At 35.7% G+C, this 15,954-nt stretch overlaps 1 protein-coding gene across 1 annotated transcript in view; it reads right to left on the minus strand.

The window, feature by feature from the left end:
- The window catches only part of RNF128 (ring finger protein 128), a 90,348-nt gene extending 79,006 nt beyond the window's left edge, over nucleotides 1-11,342 (minus strand). Inside the window, exon 1 of the mRNA XM_010346387.3 lies at nucleotides 10,937-11,342. Within this exon, the coding sequence (XP_010344689.2) occupies nucleotides 10,937-11,342 (406 nt within the window). The remainder of the gene's footprint in view (nucleotides 1-10,936) is intronic.
- Between the last annotated feature and the right edge of the window lie 4,612 nt (nucleotides 11,343-15,954).

Consider the following 15,954-nt stretch of genomic DNA (forward strand, 5'->3'; position numbering starts at 1 on the left):
GAACAGACAGAGATTAAAAGAGTACTCTGTTAAAAGTCAGCACGGTGTCATTAAGTGAAGGAATCCCAATCTTTCTGGTGTTATCACACTTAAATGGCTCCAGATAGAATAAAGAAGCAGGTAATATTTGTTTAGGGGGATAGATACTCACTTTTCCAGCCTCATTCAATCATTTTCATACTCTCATTTATTCATCCATCAATGAGGGCCTGATACGAATGAAACAAAGTCCCTGGATGTCCTTTAGTCTTGTACTGCTTCCAGATCACACCTCAATCAAATCCACTATTTTACACTCAGGTTGCCATCAATGAATTAATCTCTGCTAAGGTATCAGTACTTTTCAGTTAGTGTTATTTTTCCTGGGACCATGTGCCTTTTTAAAAGAACTCTAAAACCCTATGGCTTTTAAAACCAGAAGGAATGCTGTTTAAGTGAAGAATGAAAATTTAAACAGCATATTAATAAGGACGAGGATATTGGTGGGCAGGGGGATTCCTGAGACCCCAAAAACCCACATTGCACAGATGACTTGCCCCCAAATCCTTCTCCAAGACATAAAAGTAAAGTCATCCTCAAAAAGCAGATGGAATACCCGCATCCCGTAAACAGAAAAATTTTAAAAATTATCTATTTATTATTATTTTAGTGGTAAAAACATTGAAATTCTACCATTAGTTAAAAAAAAAGCAAATGAATCAATACCACTGGTTGGGAATTGACTGGATGATATAAAATAAATATAAGACAATTTCAAATATGTCCTATATTGTTCAGGAAGGCACAAGAAGGAAAAATGTGTGAAAGTTAGAAGAAAGCACATTCTGGCATAGTTTGAAAAATAACTTTCTAAAAACTTGAGCTGTTCAGCAGTGAACTGAACTGTCTTGCGAGATGATGAAGTCTCTGTCTCTGAAAGTGTCCAAGTAGTAAATAAAGGACCACTGGACAGGGTTTTAGTTTAAGGGATTCCTGGAGTACATGGAAATGTTATATTCTTTTGTGTTTAATCTATGAATTTATTATTATATGATAATTGGGAATTCAAGAATTATACAAATGAATATATAAGAATACATAAAAATAGACAAAAGAGCAAAATTAGCATGACCCAAACTATGTATGTAAATTTCGAATATGCGCCAGGTAAAGGAAAGATCAGGATAAACTGTTAGCCAAAAAAGACTTATTGTAGGACACATATTTTTGTCCAATAGTTTAAAATGAGAAAGAGACATTGAGAAGTGAAGAAGAGGGAGAGTGAACCAAAAATAAGGATGACTTCATGAGCATCATCTTGCTACTGCCATAGTTTTTACTGTCTACTATAGGACAGACATTGTGCAAAGTGCCTTCTTTATATGCATTATCTCATTTAATCTTTACAACCATCCTATATAAAGTAGTAACACATACTCTTATTTCTTATCAGATCCTATGCATCTTTTGCTGTCTAAAGTAGTATTGCTAGTATTCCCATTTTATAGATGAGATGACTGATGTCAGAAGACTGAAATTCAGAGTGGTTAAGTAACTAGTCCAAGATCACACATCTAGAAAACAAATAGCAGATCTGGGATTCAAACTCAGTTCTATCCTCCTACAAAGCCCATGCCTTGAACACTATTACATCTCACTGCTTTTGGTAGAAGCCATGCATACTTGAAGGTTCAGAGATAGAACTATGAAATTTAAAACTTGGGAGGACAAAGAGTTGACTCTCAGTAAATATTTCTTGAATTAATAAGTAAACCCTTGTTTTTTAGATGAAAAAAAAAATCACATTTTTTGCCTTCTCTTATTCTCAAGTTAGAAAACCCAAGTCAGCCAGAACTTGCTCTCCCTAACAGATTTCCTCCTAGCCACACTGCAAAGCTATCCTTGGCTAAAGCTATGGACAAGTAAACAAGAATGAATAGCATCTCAGGGCTTCATACCCTAGGGCTTCTCTTCACCCCTTGATCTCCCAGGCCATTGAGGTATCATGTGGTAAGCATCAGATTAGAGCCCTAGTATTTCTCTTTAGGCCTTTTTTAAGCTGCCCTTGTTGAGGTAATGGAAGGCAGCTTTCAGGTGAGAAAGATGCATTCTTTGTGAAACAATCAAATTATATACCTTCCTTTAACCAAAATGTGATTTACCCACCTATCTCTGAGTTCTGTTCCAAGAAACCCTCACAAATCCCTTTGGTAAATATGGCCATTGCATATCCTAGCTTTTTTACAAAACTAATTTTCTAAGAGAGTTTGCCTGTTTGTATAGTTGAAATGATACTGCATTTCTCAGATGTAACCATGATGGCCTCCAACTGCAGCTAATGTTGCTATACATAAGTTACTGAGCATTTAGATGCTGGCTGCATCCTATATGAGGCTAAAAAAATCAGTGGAAAAATTATTCCTGAAAAATGGTTATTTGGTCCATGCTGACATATTTAGAGCTAAAATAATATCAAACATCTTATTTGACTGATTCTGCACTTCTCTTCCGCTGCTGAATTGACTGCTTTGAGGAAAAGAACTCAATTTACATTTCTATTTGAAAGCTAAAAATATACACAAATAAATGTCGATTGGATTTAATTCAATTCTGGAATGCAGGGTATCCGGGAATTTAACGATTGCAATTTTGACATCCTAAGGCCTTCACTAAGATTCTACCAGTTTTTACTAAAATCCTAATCTTATCAATGCAGATAAGTAATTAGCATTAGTCATAACAGATCATTTTCCAGCCATTTGATTTATTAAAATGGCCCCAAAGAATTTTTCATGTGCTTCTTCTTTATAATGATTTCCTGTTTTTATGCAACATCCTCCAGATACCCAGGTGACACTCAAGTCAAGTACCAACTTGTACATGGATTAAGACTATAAAGCAGTTCCATTTGGAACCCTAGGGCAGGTTAGTTTTATATTAGGTCATTTTGCACCTGTTACTCTCCAGTGTACCTTCCCTCCCCGCCGAAACATTGACATGCTTCTCCATCTCTATGATCTACAATCATAGCTCTAGGAACAAACCCTTCTGATTTAAATTCATTCACATTTTCATCCTTAATCTGTTCAGCTCTACCCTCCCCAGCTCCTTCAAGACTGCCTGCTCCCTTGTAAATAATGCTCTTACATTTTATATATAATGCTAGACTTTTACATTGATAAACCAAGTCCCATACTTGCCTGAGACAAATTTACTCCAGAATTTCATTTCAAATCTTTACCTTATTGCCACCTGGTCTCATATTCATTTCATCCTTAGCTAGTGCCCCAAATGGAAACTCATTTGCTTACTATTTACTTCTGTACTCCTCTCTCTGTACTGCTCATTACTTTCTTCTTGTACTTCTCCTCTCCCCAAAGTTTCCGTTGTGTCTTCTAGATCTCTGGTTACGTGACACATATTTTACCACAGTAAATTTCCTCATTTTGCTTTTATCTGGAAATCGGTCCCCAGAGGTACTATATCTTGATTTCCTTATAAACATGCATTTTTATGCAATTATGTTCGTATGTGCCTGTACCTAGGGGAGGCGGACACTTGGGCATTTGTGTGAAACCATGTAAGAGGTACTAAAATCATTTGTTGTTGTAAGCCAGGTAAAACAAAAGCTTATAATGTTTGCAGAGATTCATGAATTCCAAGTATAGTTGAGTTATTTTCCAGACCTAACATGTTATATACGTACGAATACACCCCATGATCATCTCAGTTTTAAAAATAACTGTGTCATTCTTTATTTGACTTGTGGTACAATGTAGTTGTCAAATATTTTGCTTAGAAACCCATCTTTTTTGCCCATATATTTCTATTTTATGTCTGTTTCCACATTTATTATTCTTTACTATTCACCATGGTACTTCATTTTGTTCTTAATAAATAATTTTCCTAATTTGTCAAAATGCTTTTACTTTTTGTTTGTGTTTTACAACCTGACACTCAACTTGGAATCATATGTAAATGCAATGAAAATCTTTTTTGATTCTTTTATCCAGGGCACTAATAAAACTGTATTGTGGGGAAAGCCAAAATTGTCCCTTTTATCCATTGTTTCTTCTTTCTATACCTAATTTATAGAGATCACCTATTGTTTCTGTATACCACTTTATTATTTCTCCCAAGCTAACAGAAAACTATTAGGTTTTCCTTTTAAGTCATATCCTACAATGGTGACTATTATCTCTATCTATCTACACACAAACATATATGCATATATACATATATATATATTTATATTCTAGCTTACCAATAAGAATAACAGAATTCAAAAGCCTTACTGAAGTCCTGAAACTTAATAAAGAGTATCTCTCAGAAGCTTCTATCAAATAACATACTCAATGATAGAACAGTGGGAGCACTTTTTAGTAAAGTTAAGAACAAGTCAAGGATATATACTGTTTCCACTATCGTAGCCCTAGATAATGGAATAAGACCACTGGGAAAATTAAGAGGTATAATTACTATAAAAGAAGAAGCAAAACTTTCTAGAGAAAGTGATCACTTATCTTGAAATTTCAAGAGAATCAATGTATGAATTAACAGGAGTTCAACAAGGTGGTCAGATGCAAGGCCAACAATAGTGATACAAGATCAATATCAACAACTTTCTTATGTATCAGCAATAATTATGTTAATTGAAGTATTGTTTGTAAAAGAGCAGCACTGAAAAAAACCCAAATGTCCATTACTAGGGGAGTGGTCAAATAAATTATGTGTGTGTATGCAAAATTAATATGCAACAGTTAAAAGAATAAATTTGATTTAAAGCTAAATTTACTGACATGAACATAACTCCAGTTTCTATTGTTGAGTAGCTGAAGCAAGCTACAGAATAACTTTGTTAATGGTAAAAATAAAACACAAAATGACTATGTGTTTTCTGTATATATATATATGCGAAAAAGAATAGAGAAAGTCTGAAAGGTTACATACTGAATGAATGGCAATAGTTATCTCTTGGAAGGGTGCTGGAATTGGGGATGGTAGTCAAGGGGAGACTCTAATTATATTGTTAGTATTTTTTTATAGGAGAAACTACTCATTTATTACTTGTATCAGCAAAAATAAAAACAATTTAAAAATGTAATAGTTTTCTGAATTTACCAAATTTCATTTAAATTTGTCCATCTTTTCATAACTTAAAGAGAATTGCTTTGTAGTTTCTTAAACTTTTATTCATTCAGCAAATAGTGAAGACCATGCACTAAGCTCAGTACAATGGATATAATGGCAAACATGACAGATGTGATCTCTGTCCTCCTGGAACTTACAATCTAGTAGGAGAGACAAATAATAAATGAATAAGAAAATAATTAAGCCAAGTGCAATGGCTCATACCTGTAATCTCAGCAGTTTGGGATGTCGAGGCAGATGGATTGCCTAACACTGGAGTTTGAGACCTTCCTAAGCAACCCAGTGAGATCCCTATCTCTAATAAAATAAAATAAAATAGCCTGATGTGGTGGCACATGCCTGTGGTCCCAGCTAATTGGGAGGCTGAAATGGGAGGATTGCTTGGGTCCAGGGAGTTTGAGGCTTCAGTGGGCTGTGTTTACACTACTGCACTTTAGCCTGGGTGACAGAGCAAGAGCCTGCCTCAATAAATAAATAAATAAATAAATAAATAAAATAAATTTTAAAAACAAATAAATTTTAAAAAGGACAAGATACATTAAAAGAGACTTAAACAAGCATGAGCAGCAGGTTTTGATAGAAAATAATATGGATAAGGTCAAGGGAGACCCATTAGAAGAAACATCTAAACTGGAATATGGAATACCTGTTATGAGTGATAATGATGGTGGTGAGAGAGAGCAAAGCAAGTAAAAAGCATCCTATGTGGAAAAAACTTCACATGTTGGAAAAAATGTCCAAAGATCAGAGTGGTTGAAACATTGTGAGGGAAAGGGAAAGAGTAGACTATTAGGTTGGAGAGATAGGCAGAGGCCAGATCATGCAAGTCTTTTAGGCCTGTTAAAGTTTAGACTTTATTTGAAGAACAATGGAAAGTCACTGGGGAGCCTTGAGAAGAGGAGTGATGTGATTGACCTATATTTTTAGATCACTCTGGCTTCTGTTTAGCGTATATATGAGGTAGGTTGGGTAGAAGCAGGGAGCCCAGTTTGGAGGCTATTTGCAGTAGTCAATGAGAGAGCTGGCAGTAGCCTGCACTAGACTGGTGGTAGTAGATAGACATGGTTATATTTTCAAGGCAGCGTTATGTGAAGAAACTGAAGGAGAATTGACTCAGACAGAGGAGGCAGCAAGTATACAAACTTGCGCTTATTTCTCCTAGCTAAGAAATAGAAGATCAGAGTGGCTGAGGCATGGTAATGCCGGGGAGAAGGGCATAGCATAAGGTCTGATTGTACGTGATTAGCATCAAACCTTGTAGGTCTGGGCTCAGGACATGAATTTTATTCTAATTGGGGTGAAATTACATTTTCCACAGGATCACTCTGGCTGCTATGTGCTACAGAGGGGTGAGAATAGCAGGGAGAACAGTTGAAAAGCTATTGCAGTGGTCCAGGTGAAAGATGATGTTGGCCCAGGCTTGGATGGAGGCAGGAGAAGTGAAAAAGTGCATGGACTTAAGAAATGATTGGAGGTAGGATCAAGAGAACTTTATGTTTAATGAGATGTGAAATCAAAGATGAGGGAGGTATCAAGGGTTACTTTCAGGCTGTCTGGCAGAGAAACGTTTAGTGGAATTGGGGCACTGAAAGGAATCCAGTGTGGCAAGAGCTCAGTGAGTAGGAGAGGAGGGAGTGAGAGGAAATGAAGTCACAGGAGTAGCCCAGATGATTTAGAGCTGGATAAAGTCTTGAAAAGAAGTTTGGATTTCCTTCGAGTGTCATGGGAAGCCATGGAAGGATTTTAAACAGGGTGAGATGTATTTTCTCCAGAAAACCACTTTGGCTTACAGTCTGGGGATTGGGCTTGGAAGAGGACAAGCGAGGGAGGGAAATCAATTAGAAAGCTATTGTGGAGGTCTAAGATAGAATGAGGGGGGTCTTGGAGATGCACAGAGCTAGACAGATTTGAGGCTCATTTGAAATGGAACTGATCAGTTTTCTTGAATTAAGCTCTTCTTTATGTACATATCTGAGTTAAAGTCCTACTGAAGTTTTTGTCATCTTCTCACTTCATTTACATGCCATGATTTTATTTTCCCTTTTACTTCTAGAAAAACATTTTTATAAAGCATGTGAGTTTGCTGCTATAATTAAACCCTTCCTTTTTATGCACTTCACTACTCTGGAATCGTTGACTTTTGGGGATTCTGAATGCTGCAAACGTCACTCTAATCCACTTCGTTGGACAGGGCTGAAATGATAAAAAGTAAAAACCATTTTATCCCTCCCAAATTACTGACCTTGCTGACATAAACTACATCCAAATCTAAGCATTTTAAGGCATTTTACCTAAAAACCGCAAATTTAACTTAAGCTGTCTGCTCAGCAAGCAAGTACTTAACATGTTCTGGTTCTTTTGCTTGGATAACTCAGGAGTCCTGAATTTTCTTGTATCACTAGAATAGAACTGAATGGCCTTGTATACAGTTTTTGGAAAAGACTGTTAGGACGTTACATACTTACTTAAGAAGATGATAGCCATATCCTTCTATTTCCCACCGCATCAAAATGCCAAGTCAAAATCCTATTATTCTTTTTGGTAAGCTAGAATATGAAAATATATGTATATATACATATACGTTTGTGTGTAGATAGATACACATATATTCACTGATGTAGAATATAACCCAAAGGAGAAATCCAAGAGCAAATTGGGAAACTGCTATTGGACACAGCTCAATGGGAAACTGAGTTAAAAGTTTACCTCCAAGTATTAGGCTATACACTATTCTTCCTCAGTGGAAGCTATTCTCAGACTGAAATTATCCTCTTCAGAAAAAGAACACTGTTAGTAGGGAAGCTGTAAATAGACTGGACCCACGAGTAAGGACATTCTGTATTTAAATCATGAAACCATGTGAGGTAAAGGGTGCAGAAGCACCCCTTAGGCTTATCAGGTCCCTTGAAGGCAACTTATAGGGGATGGGGAGGCACAGAAATGTAAAAGGATGTGGAGGGTGGGTGATGTAGATTATTAGTGAGAAAGAGACAAGCTGCCCCTGATATTTAGGACCTAGCCTGGCACTCTCAATTAAACCTTGACATTTTCTTGTTGAATATAAACCATCTCACGGAACATCAACATTAGAGAAGGTCAATCTTTGACCATGGTGGATCAAAACAATCAAACAAAAAGACTACTCCATAATCAGGTCTGAACACCGACAAATGGACAGTGTCCAAAGCCACAAAAATTACCAAATAGCTCTCTATTCTGGCCAATAAGGGTAACTACCAAATATTTCTCTATTCTGGCTAATAAAGGTACCTATTGCTTCTTTACCAAATACAGCTTTAGCCATGAGCTAGTCTTCCCCACTTATAAAAAAGATTTATTTAGAAACGTAAACACAGAATCACCTCAACTTACTGACAGCCTCCAAGTTCAGAACAAAGCCAGCTATGGTGACCAACTTGTCATAGTTTTCCCAAGAATTTCCTGGTTTAACACTGAGAGTCCCACATCTCAAGAAACTTTCCATCTCAGGCAAACAATGGTTGGTTAACAGCCACCTTCCTTCAACTCTCCCCCAAAACACTAAAGCAAGCCCAAATCCTGCAAGACCTTGTTAACACCCTCTTACTAGGATGCCCCATGGTTTTCCATGGTGTGTGCTCTTCCAATTGCTGCAACAAGTAATAAATCTAACTTTTTAAACTACAAATCTGTTGCTAGTGGTCTTTGGCTGGAGATCATTGACATCGGAAAGAAGAAAAGAGACACAACATTGTGGAAGTGCTTAGTAAGGCCTAGTACAGGAAAATGGGGCCGAAGAAATGAAGAGGTACAGGGAGTCAGGGAAGAGAAGAAGGGTACAAGGGCTTGAGGGGGCTACAGTGTGATTTTCTGAAAAGGTGGTTTTTAGGGGTCATACAAGACGAGATGACAGAAGGTGAAGCAGTGAGCTTTATTATAGGAGGACTTCCCCCACCCTCTGTGTCAAAATGAAACAAAACACTAATGAGAAGTCAGTAACAACAAACAAAATGTTGGCATAAAATAATGGCAGTTTGTAATGATCTAGTGTTTGCTCATCTAGTTTTCTTATTCACACTTACTTCCTTATGACAACAACTGCATCACTGAATAGTTTTTATATAAGGGAAATTTCTAGGAAGGAAGAAATCCAATGGCACACTAGTTGGCAGATCTTAAAATGGCAAAATTCCAAATTTAGTTTTAATTCTTTGGGGTTGATATCATTATATGTTAAAAAACAACATTCATTAAATAAAATAAACACCCTGTAACAGTGCCTGATATATAATAAATGCAAATAAATGTTAACTATCACAGTTATGATGATTACGGTATCTTTTTCAACATGTTTGTTTTGAAACAGGTGCAATACTGTAGCTTTTTTTCTTTAAAAATATTTTGGATCACATGTCTTTGGCTATATTGGAGGCATATATTGAATAATAAGTCTAACTGCCTCCTTTTTAAAACTCTGTTAATAGGCACATATTCAAATGACTATGCATATTTTTTTTTTGGAGAGATTTACTGTGAGTCATCTTTGGTAAATATTTTGTATTTACTGGCAGGGTACCTAGATTCTACTATATATTAGTCCCTAATGCAGGTTGCAAAGAAAGTTTTGAAAATAGCACTATTATTTAGTTTGATACTATTTATACTTTAAAAATAGCAGGAGAATTTGTAAGTAGAATGTGTGCATGCAAAAGGAATCCCAGAGTATTCAGGATCTCTAAGTTTAAATGCACAGCAAGTAGGTTCCTTAGAACAGATTTAATTCCTAAGTTTTATCATAAAATGGCATTACTTTCTTTCTACAAAATGAAATTTACTCGTAAAAATATGGGAACAGGCAGGGAATGCTTATAAAATGCTCTTAGCTAGAAAATAACGTAAAATGTGAATGTCCAAGCTCCTGCAATGTCCATGATGTGTCACAAAAGGTAGCACATAGAGTTTTGTTACATATACAATAATTTTGTACTATTGAAGATCATCTTACCTGTTTTTTTTGATGTTCTGTGAGATAAGCAGTTTGGTTTTCAAATATTAGTACTAAACTGCCATATTGTACGTGTACAACTTGGAACGTTTCAAGCACCATACTATTCTTAACATAAGTTTGATTTTCTCCTTTGCATAATTCTAAAATCTGCTTAATTTACTTTGCATTAGTTTTCTTAGAGACCAAATTTGACAGTGATAACACCAATTATCAAAATATTGCATTTATCTACTGTCTGCTCTTGCCTTGATTGAAATTATTCGTTTTTTCCTTGGACCAAGTCTAGTCTGGAAAAAACACACATGGCTATCCACAGTGAACAAATCTTACAAGCATACAGTAGAGTCAAATTCTCATTTCTGTAACATTTTACATACTTACAATAGGCTATTGTTTAATTATAGTGAAACTGTTTTGCAATTTCACATACTTGAAAATATACAATCCCTCTTGCAGGAGAAAATGAATCAAACTGAAAGGTGCAAATTAATAATGAAATTAATTTTTTAAAATGTTGAGCGGTAAAGGCACAGTTTATTAAAAAGCAATTTATGATATAATACGCACTGAGGAAACATATATTGCTAAGAAAATACGAAAGATAATAGGAATCACTTCATGAATTGCTACTGTCTTTGGGACACATTAATTAAAAATATTGAATAATAATAAAGTAATTCCAAGTAGTGCCAGGCAAGAAAATTTAAAGTAAAGTTATTTTACAACCTCATTGCCAGAACCTAGAGGAGTTCTAGATGGAAATACCATTCTAAAATAAATACAGACATTAACCCTCTTTGTGAATCAATTATTACTTACCAAAATTTGCCATCTGTATTGTCTGATTGCCAGTCTCTGGAGCATTGTAAATCACAACAGCATCAGCATTTCTTCTGCCTGCTGTCTGAATTTTTTCTGAAAATGTACAATTACCTCTTTCTATCAGCGCAATCCAGGGCTTCTTAGCAGTAGTAAACCTAGTGTTGTGGTCACAAGCTTGGTAGTTATTGTTCTTAGGGATGCCTACCACCCCCACAGCATTAGCCACTGGTGAAGCTAATCCATAAACACCACATTCACATGTCTCTATCGCAGTGTAGTTGCTGGTTTCATTGTAATAAGTCACAGTCACATAGGCATTCATTGAAAAAGATGCTGTAATTTTAAGTAAAAAGGTAAAAATTGCAAGGAGCCAAAAAAACCTGGACTTATTCTCCTGGCTCATTGCTCATTCATTTGAGCATAAAATTTAAGATGTCTGCTGATATTTCCAACTATCAGTCACCATTGTCCACTCACGTCCCTGCTAAACAGAAGTTTGAAATTTCAGTTGCATGTAGGTAACTGATCTCACCTCCAGCAACATAAGCTCTGAATACATCAGCTCTATTTCACTTTAGTTATCTACATTCCCTTTGCCTGTCCCTCCTCCAACTGTACACACATGTAACCCTTAACCAGGACTGCCTTAGTAATAAATAACACCATCAACTTTATTCTACATGTCAACTTATTAGGATTGGATGACTTCCTGCAGTACATTTTTTTTCTTCTTACTTGTTGCAGCTAATGCATTTTCATAAACATGGAGTGGATTGGAATGAGGAACTGGATTCTGGGGAATCGCACGTGACAAGGCTGAAAGTCACCTCTCTCAGAATATCTAAAACACGAAACTGGTTTTCCAAGACCTGCTGAAATATGCTATCAACCAGTTCAGCTGGGAGTAAGTTAAGATCTGTAAGTTTAATTGCTATGGCATTAGTAGAATGAATTCTACTGCTTTTTTCTTCTAATTTCCTTTTTTTTTTTTTTTCTTTCGTAGCAGGCTCCCTAAGGGACATCCTCTGTTACCTTGTTTATTCATTGGAAGCCAAACAGGTTTCAGTGGCTAGAAATTCTTTCAAGTATAGTGCCTTGCCCATGGCAGGCACTCAGATATTTGTTGATTGATACCTGTGAGTTGCTGCATTCCATTAATTTTTGTGCCCCATGTGTTTTACCCTAAAAAAGACTGCTTAAAGTTTAATTTTTGACATTTACAGTTAACAATTTTTAGTTCTTCCAGATGTATAGGCAACTTTATTTATTTCATTGCCTCCTTTATTTCAAGTTCTGTTTTAATTCAGTAATACACTGGACGCTAATAGCATTAGGACACATATGCTATAGGGTCAACAGGTCTGTGAAAATTGCTGGGATAGGGAGATTGCAGTGTGTGCCAAGGGCTGGTGAAAGAATAAATGAATGAACAAGACAAACACAGATATCAGGAGTCTGACTGGGTCAAGAGTCAGCAAACTAGACAAACAGGCATCAGGCTGCCAGGGAAGTAAAAAACTACCAGGTCAAAAGGAAGGTAGGCACAACGGTAGTCCAAGCTCCAAGTCAAGTAGTCTGGAATCAGGAAGGTTTACTAGAGTCAAGGGGACAGGACAACCAAAAATAGAAAAATAGGAGACATTGTTAATGAAGGTGATCAGTGAAGTTGTTTCTTCTCCCTACTCTTGTTGGTTTTTAAACATCTGAAATATCAGTGTTGGAGTGGACCCTGCAGGTAAGAATTAACAGTTCACACCACTTAGCAGAGAGAAGGAGTTCAGGGAATCAGCAGCAGAAACTGCTGAATAAATCCCAACAGATATATAATACAAATATGAACCTTGCTATCATATCATAGCTGCCAATTACTCATTTGTGTTCCCTCCCATAGTACCTGGTATAGCTAGCATCATACACATAGTAATCACCTAGTAATTCATGTAATTGAACTGAAAAGATTAAAGGTCTTGTGAATTAGCTTACGGTAACTTTGAGTAAACACAAATAGTTCATTGTTTTGCTACTAGCGCTATCATTCTGATGTATTTTTAAGATCATAATAAAGCCTGTATTCACCAAAGAAAGTTAGACTAAAAACAGAAATGTTATTATTGTTATTATAAATGTTGCCAAAACCATTAGCTTACAGATTGCTGATGGATAGTCTTTTGTGATAAATTCAATATCAGCATTCAACATTTAAATGATTAGTAAAATCTCAGAATTCAATGTATCCTTTTCTGCCAGTAATTAAATTAAATTACTCCTTAAAAAAAATTCTCATGAAAAACTTTAAAAGCAGATGAGTGAGAAGTTACCTAAATCTGTTAGAAGTCAAAGTATAAAAAATAATCTTCTTTTGTTTGTTTGTCTTAAAATTTATTTTCATTATTTTGTGTAGAGATTTTTTCTTAGTTACATAATCGTATTTATATATTTTAAATTCATTTTTCATTTAGTAGCTTAGTCATTTTATATTTTATCCTACAATCTTTGAAGACAATGCTTTGTTGTATAAATGATGTTCCATTAATGGAAATACCTCAGTTTGCTTAGTCATTCCATTTTGTTTGTTTGGTCAAAATTTTAAATAATATTTTGCTATTATCATTTTGTTAAAATAACTTTTTCTCTATTCAATGTTATATCCTAAGATATTTCTTCAGTGGATTTAATAGGTTGAATGTTTGAACATTTAAAAAATCTTAACACATTTTACCTATTCAGGAAACAATTCAGAACAAAAATACACTAAGGAAAAGCACTCTTGCCTCTTTCCTCCTCCCATTTCTCCAACGTAGTTACCAGAGCCTGGGAAGGGAAGGAGGAGAGAGGGATGAAGAGAAGTTGGTTAATGGGTACAAGAATACTGTTAGCTAGAAGACATAAGTTCTAGTATTTGTTAGTACAGAAGGGTGAGTATAGTTAGCAATAGTGTATAGTATATTTCAAAACAGCTAGAAGAGAAGAATTGTAATGATTCCAGCACAAAGAAAAGATAAGTGTTTGAGGTGATGGATATCCCAATTATACTGATTTGGTTTATACACATTGTATGCATCATCAAAATATCACATGTAGCCCATAAATGTGTACAACTATGACCTATCAACAAAAAATACAAAAAGGCCAGGCGCGGTGGTTCATGCCTGTAATCTCAGCATTTTGAGAGGCAGAAGTGGGCAGATTGCTTGAGCTCTGGAGTTTGAGATCACCGTGGGCAACATGGTGAAACCCCATCTCTACCAAAAATACAAAAAATAAAAATTAGCCGGTGTGGTGGTGTGCATCTGTGGCCCCAGCTACTCAGGAGGCTGAGGCAGGAGTATTGCTTGAGCCCGCGTGGTCGAAGTGGCAGTGAACTGAGATTGCACCACTGCACTTCAGCCTGTCTCAAAAAACAAAACAAGACAAAACAAAACAAAATAACCCAAAAAGGCACCATTCAGTAAAGGGCGATAAAACAATTGGCTAAAGGAGGAAAATAGTTGCCCCTCATTTCTTCCCCACCACCCAAATAAATTACAGGTGGATTAAATATTAATGTTTTCTGAAAAGTTAAGAATTTTTTAAAACAGACAATTCAAAGTTTAAAAGTTAAGAATTTTTTGAAACAGACAAAGATTTTTTAAAAGCAGACAAGAGAGCTGAGTATTTATTAAACCTTGTGAAAAGGAAAAAACTGTCTTATCAGTGGAAAAGATTAAAGTGGAACATTTGCCCACTCAACAATGTTAAACGATTTCAAATGGGCAATGATACATTGGGGAAATATTTGTAGCAAGTGACCCAAAGGTATTTTATTACGTATTATTAAAGATTTTATACCCATGAAAAGCAAAGCAAGTTACAGAATAATATGCACTCTATGACTTTCTTTTGGTAATAAAACCAAGCCTTCTCTGTATCTTTAAAAGAAGTGTAATTGTATGCACAGACGAGGAGAAAGGTAGGAAAGCACACCCAGGCCTTATACCACTGGCTCCCTGTTAAATAATCTGAAGATACTAGTGTCAAATCTTCACATATCTTTGCACAAGTTAGATAATTAAGTTCTGAAAAAAGGACAATGTTGTTGGGTGCAGTGGCTCATGCCTGCAATCCCAGCACTTTGGGAGGCTGAGGCTGGAAGATTGCTTGAGCTCAGGAGTTCGAGACCAGCCTGGGCAACAGGACAAAGCCCTGTCTCTCTATATATATTAAAAAAATACAAATAAAATAAATTTTAAACAATGACAACTTTCCCATAACATCTTGTGCTAGTGTTGGTGTAATAAGAGAACATTCCTAAATTATTATGTTAAATTGCACTTCAGGTTGAAATACACAACTTAAATTTATTTTGTGTGTGGGTACTTAGAAGGTGCATGTATTTATGGGGAACATGAGATATTTGATACAGGCATGCAATGTGTAATAATCACATCAGGGCAAATGGATCTCCATCACCTCAAGCATTTATTTTCACTTTTTGTTATAAACAACCCAAGTATACTCTTTTGGTTATTTGTAAATGTACAACAAATTATTGACTGTACTCACCCTGTTGTGCTATCAAATACTAGATCTTATTCATTCTATCTAACTATATTTTTGTATCCAACAACTATCCCTGCTAACCCCCTCCACACTACTCTTCCAAGCCTTGTAACCATCCTTTTTCTATCTATATCTATGAATTCAATTGTATTAATTTTTAGCTTCCACAAATAAGTGAGAACATGCAAAGTTTATCTTTCTGTGCCTGGCTTATTTCACTTAACATGATGAGCTCCAGTTCTACTTATGTTGTTGCCAATGACAGAATCTTATTATTTTTTATGGTCAAATAGTACTCTATTATCTATATATACCACATTTTCTTTATTCATTGGTCTGTTGATGGACACTTAGATTGCTTCCAAATTGTGGTTATTGTGAATACTGCTGCAATAGACATAGGGGCATAGATATATCTTCAATATATTTAGTTCCTTTCTTTTGTATGTAGACCTAAGAGTGAGATTGGATCATAT

The sequence above is a fragment of the Saimiri boliviensis genome, chromosome X (assembly GCF_048565385.1).
Source record: "Saimiri boliviensis isolate mSaiBol1 chromosome X, mSaiBol1.pri, whole genome shotgun sequence".
NCBI lineage: Eukaryota > Metazoa > Chordata > Mammalia > Primates > Cebidae > Saimiri > Saimiri boliviensis.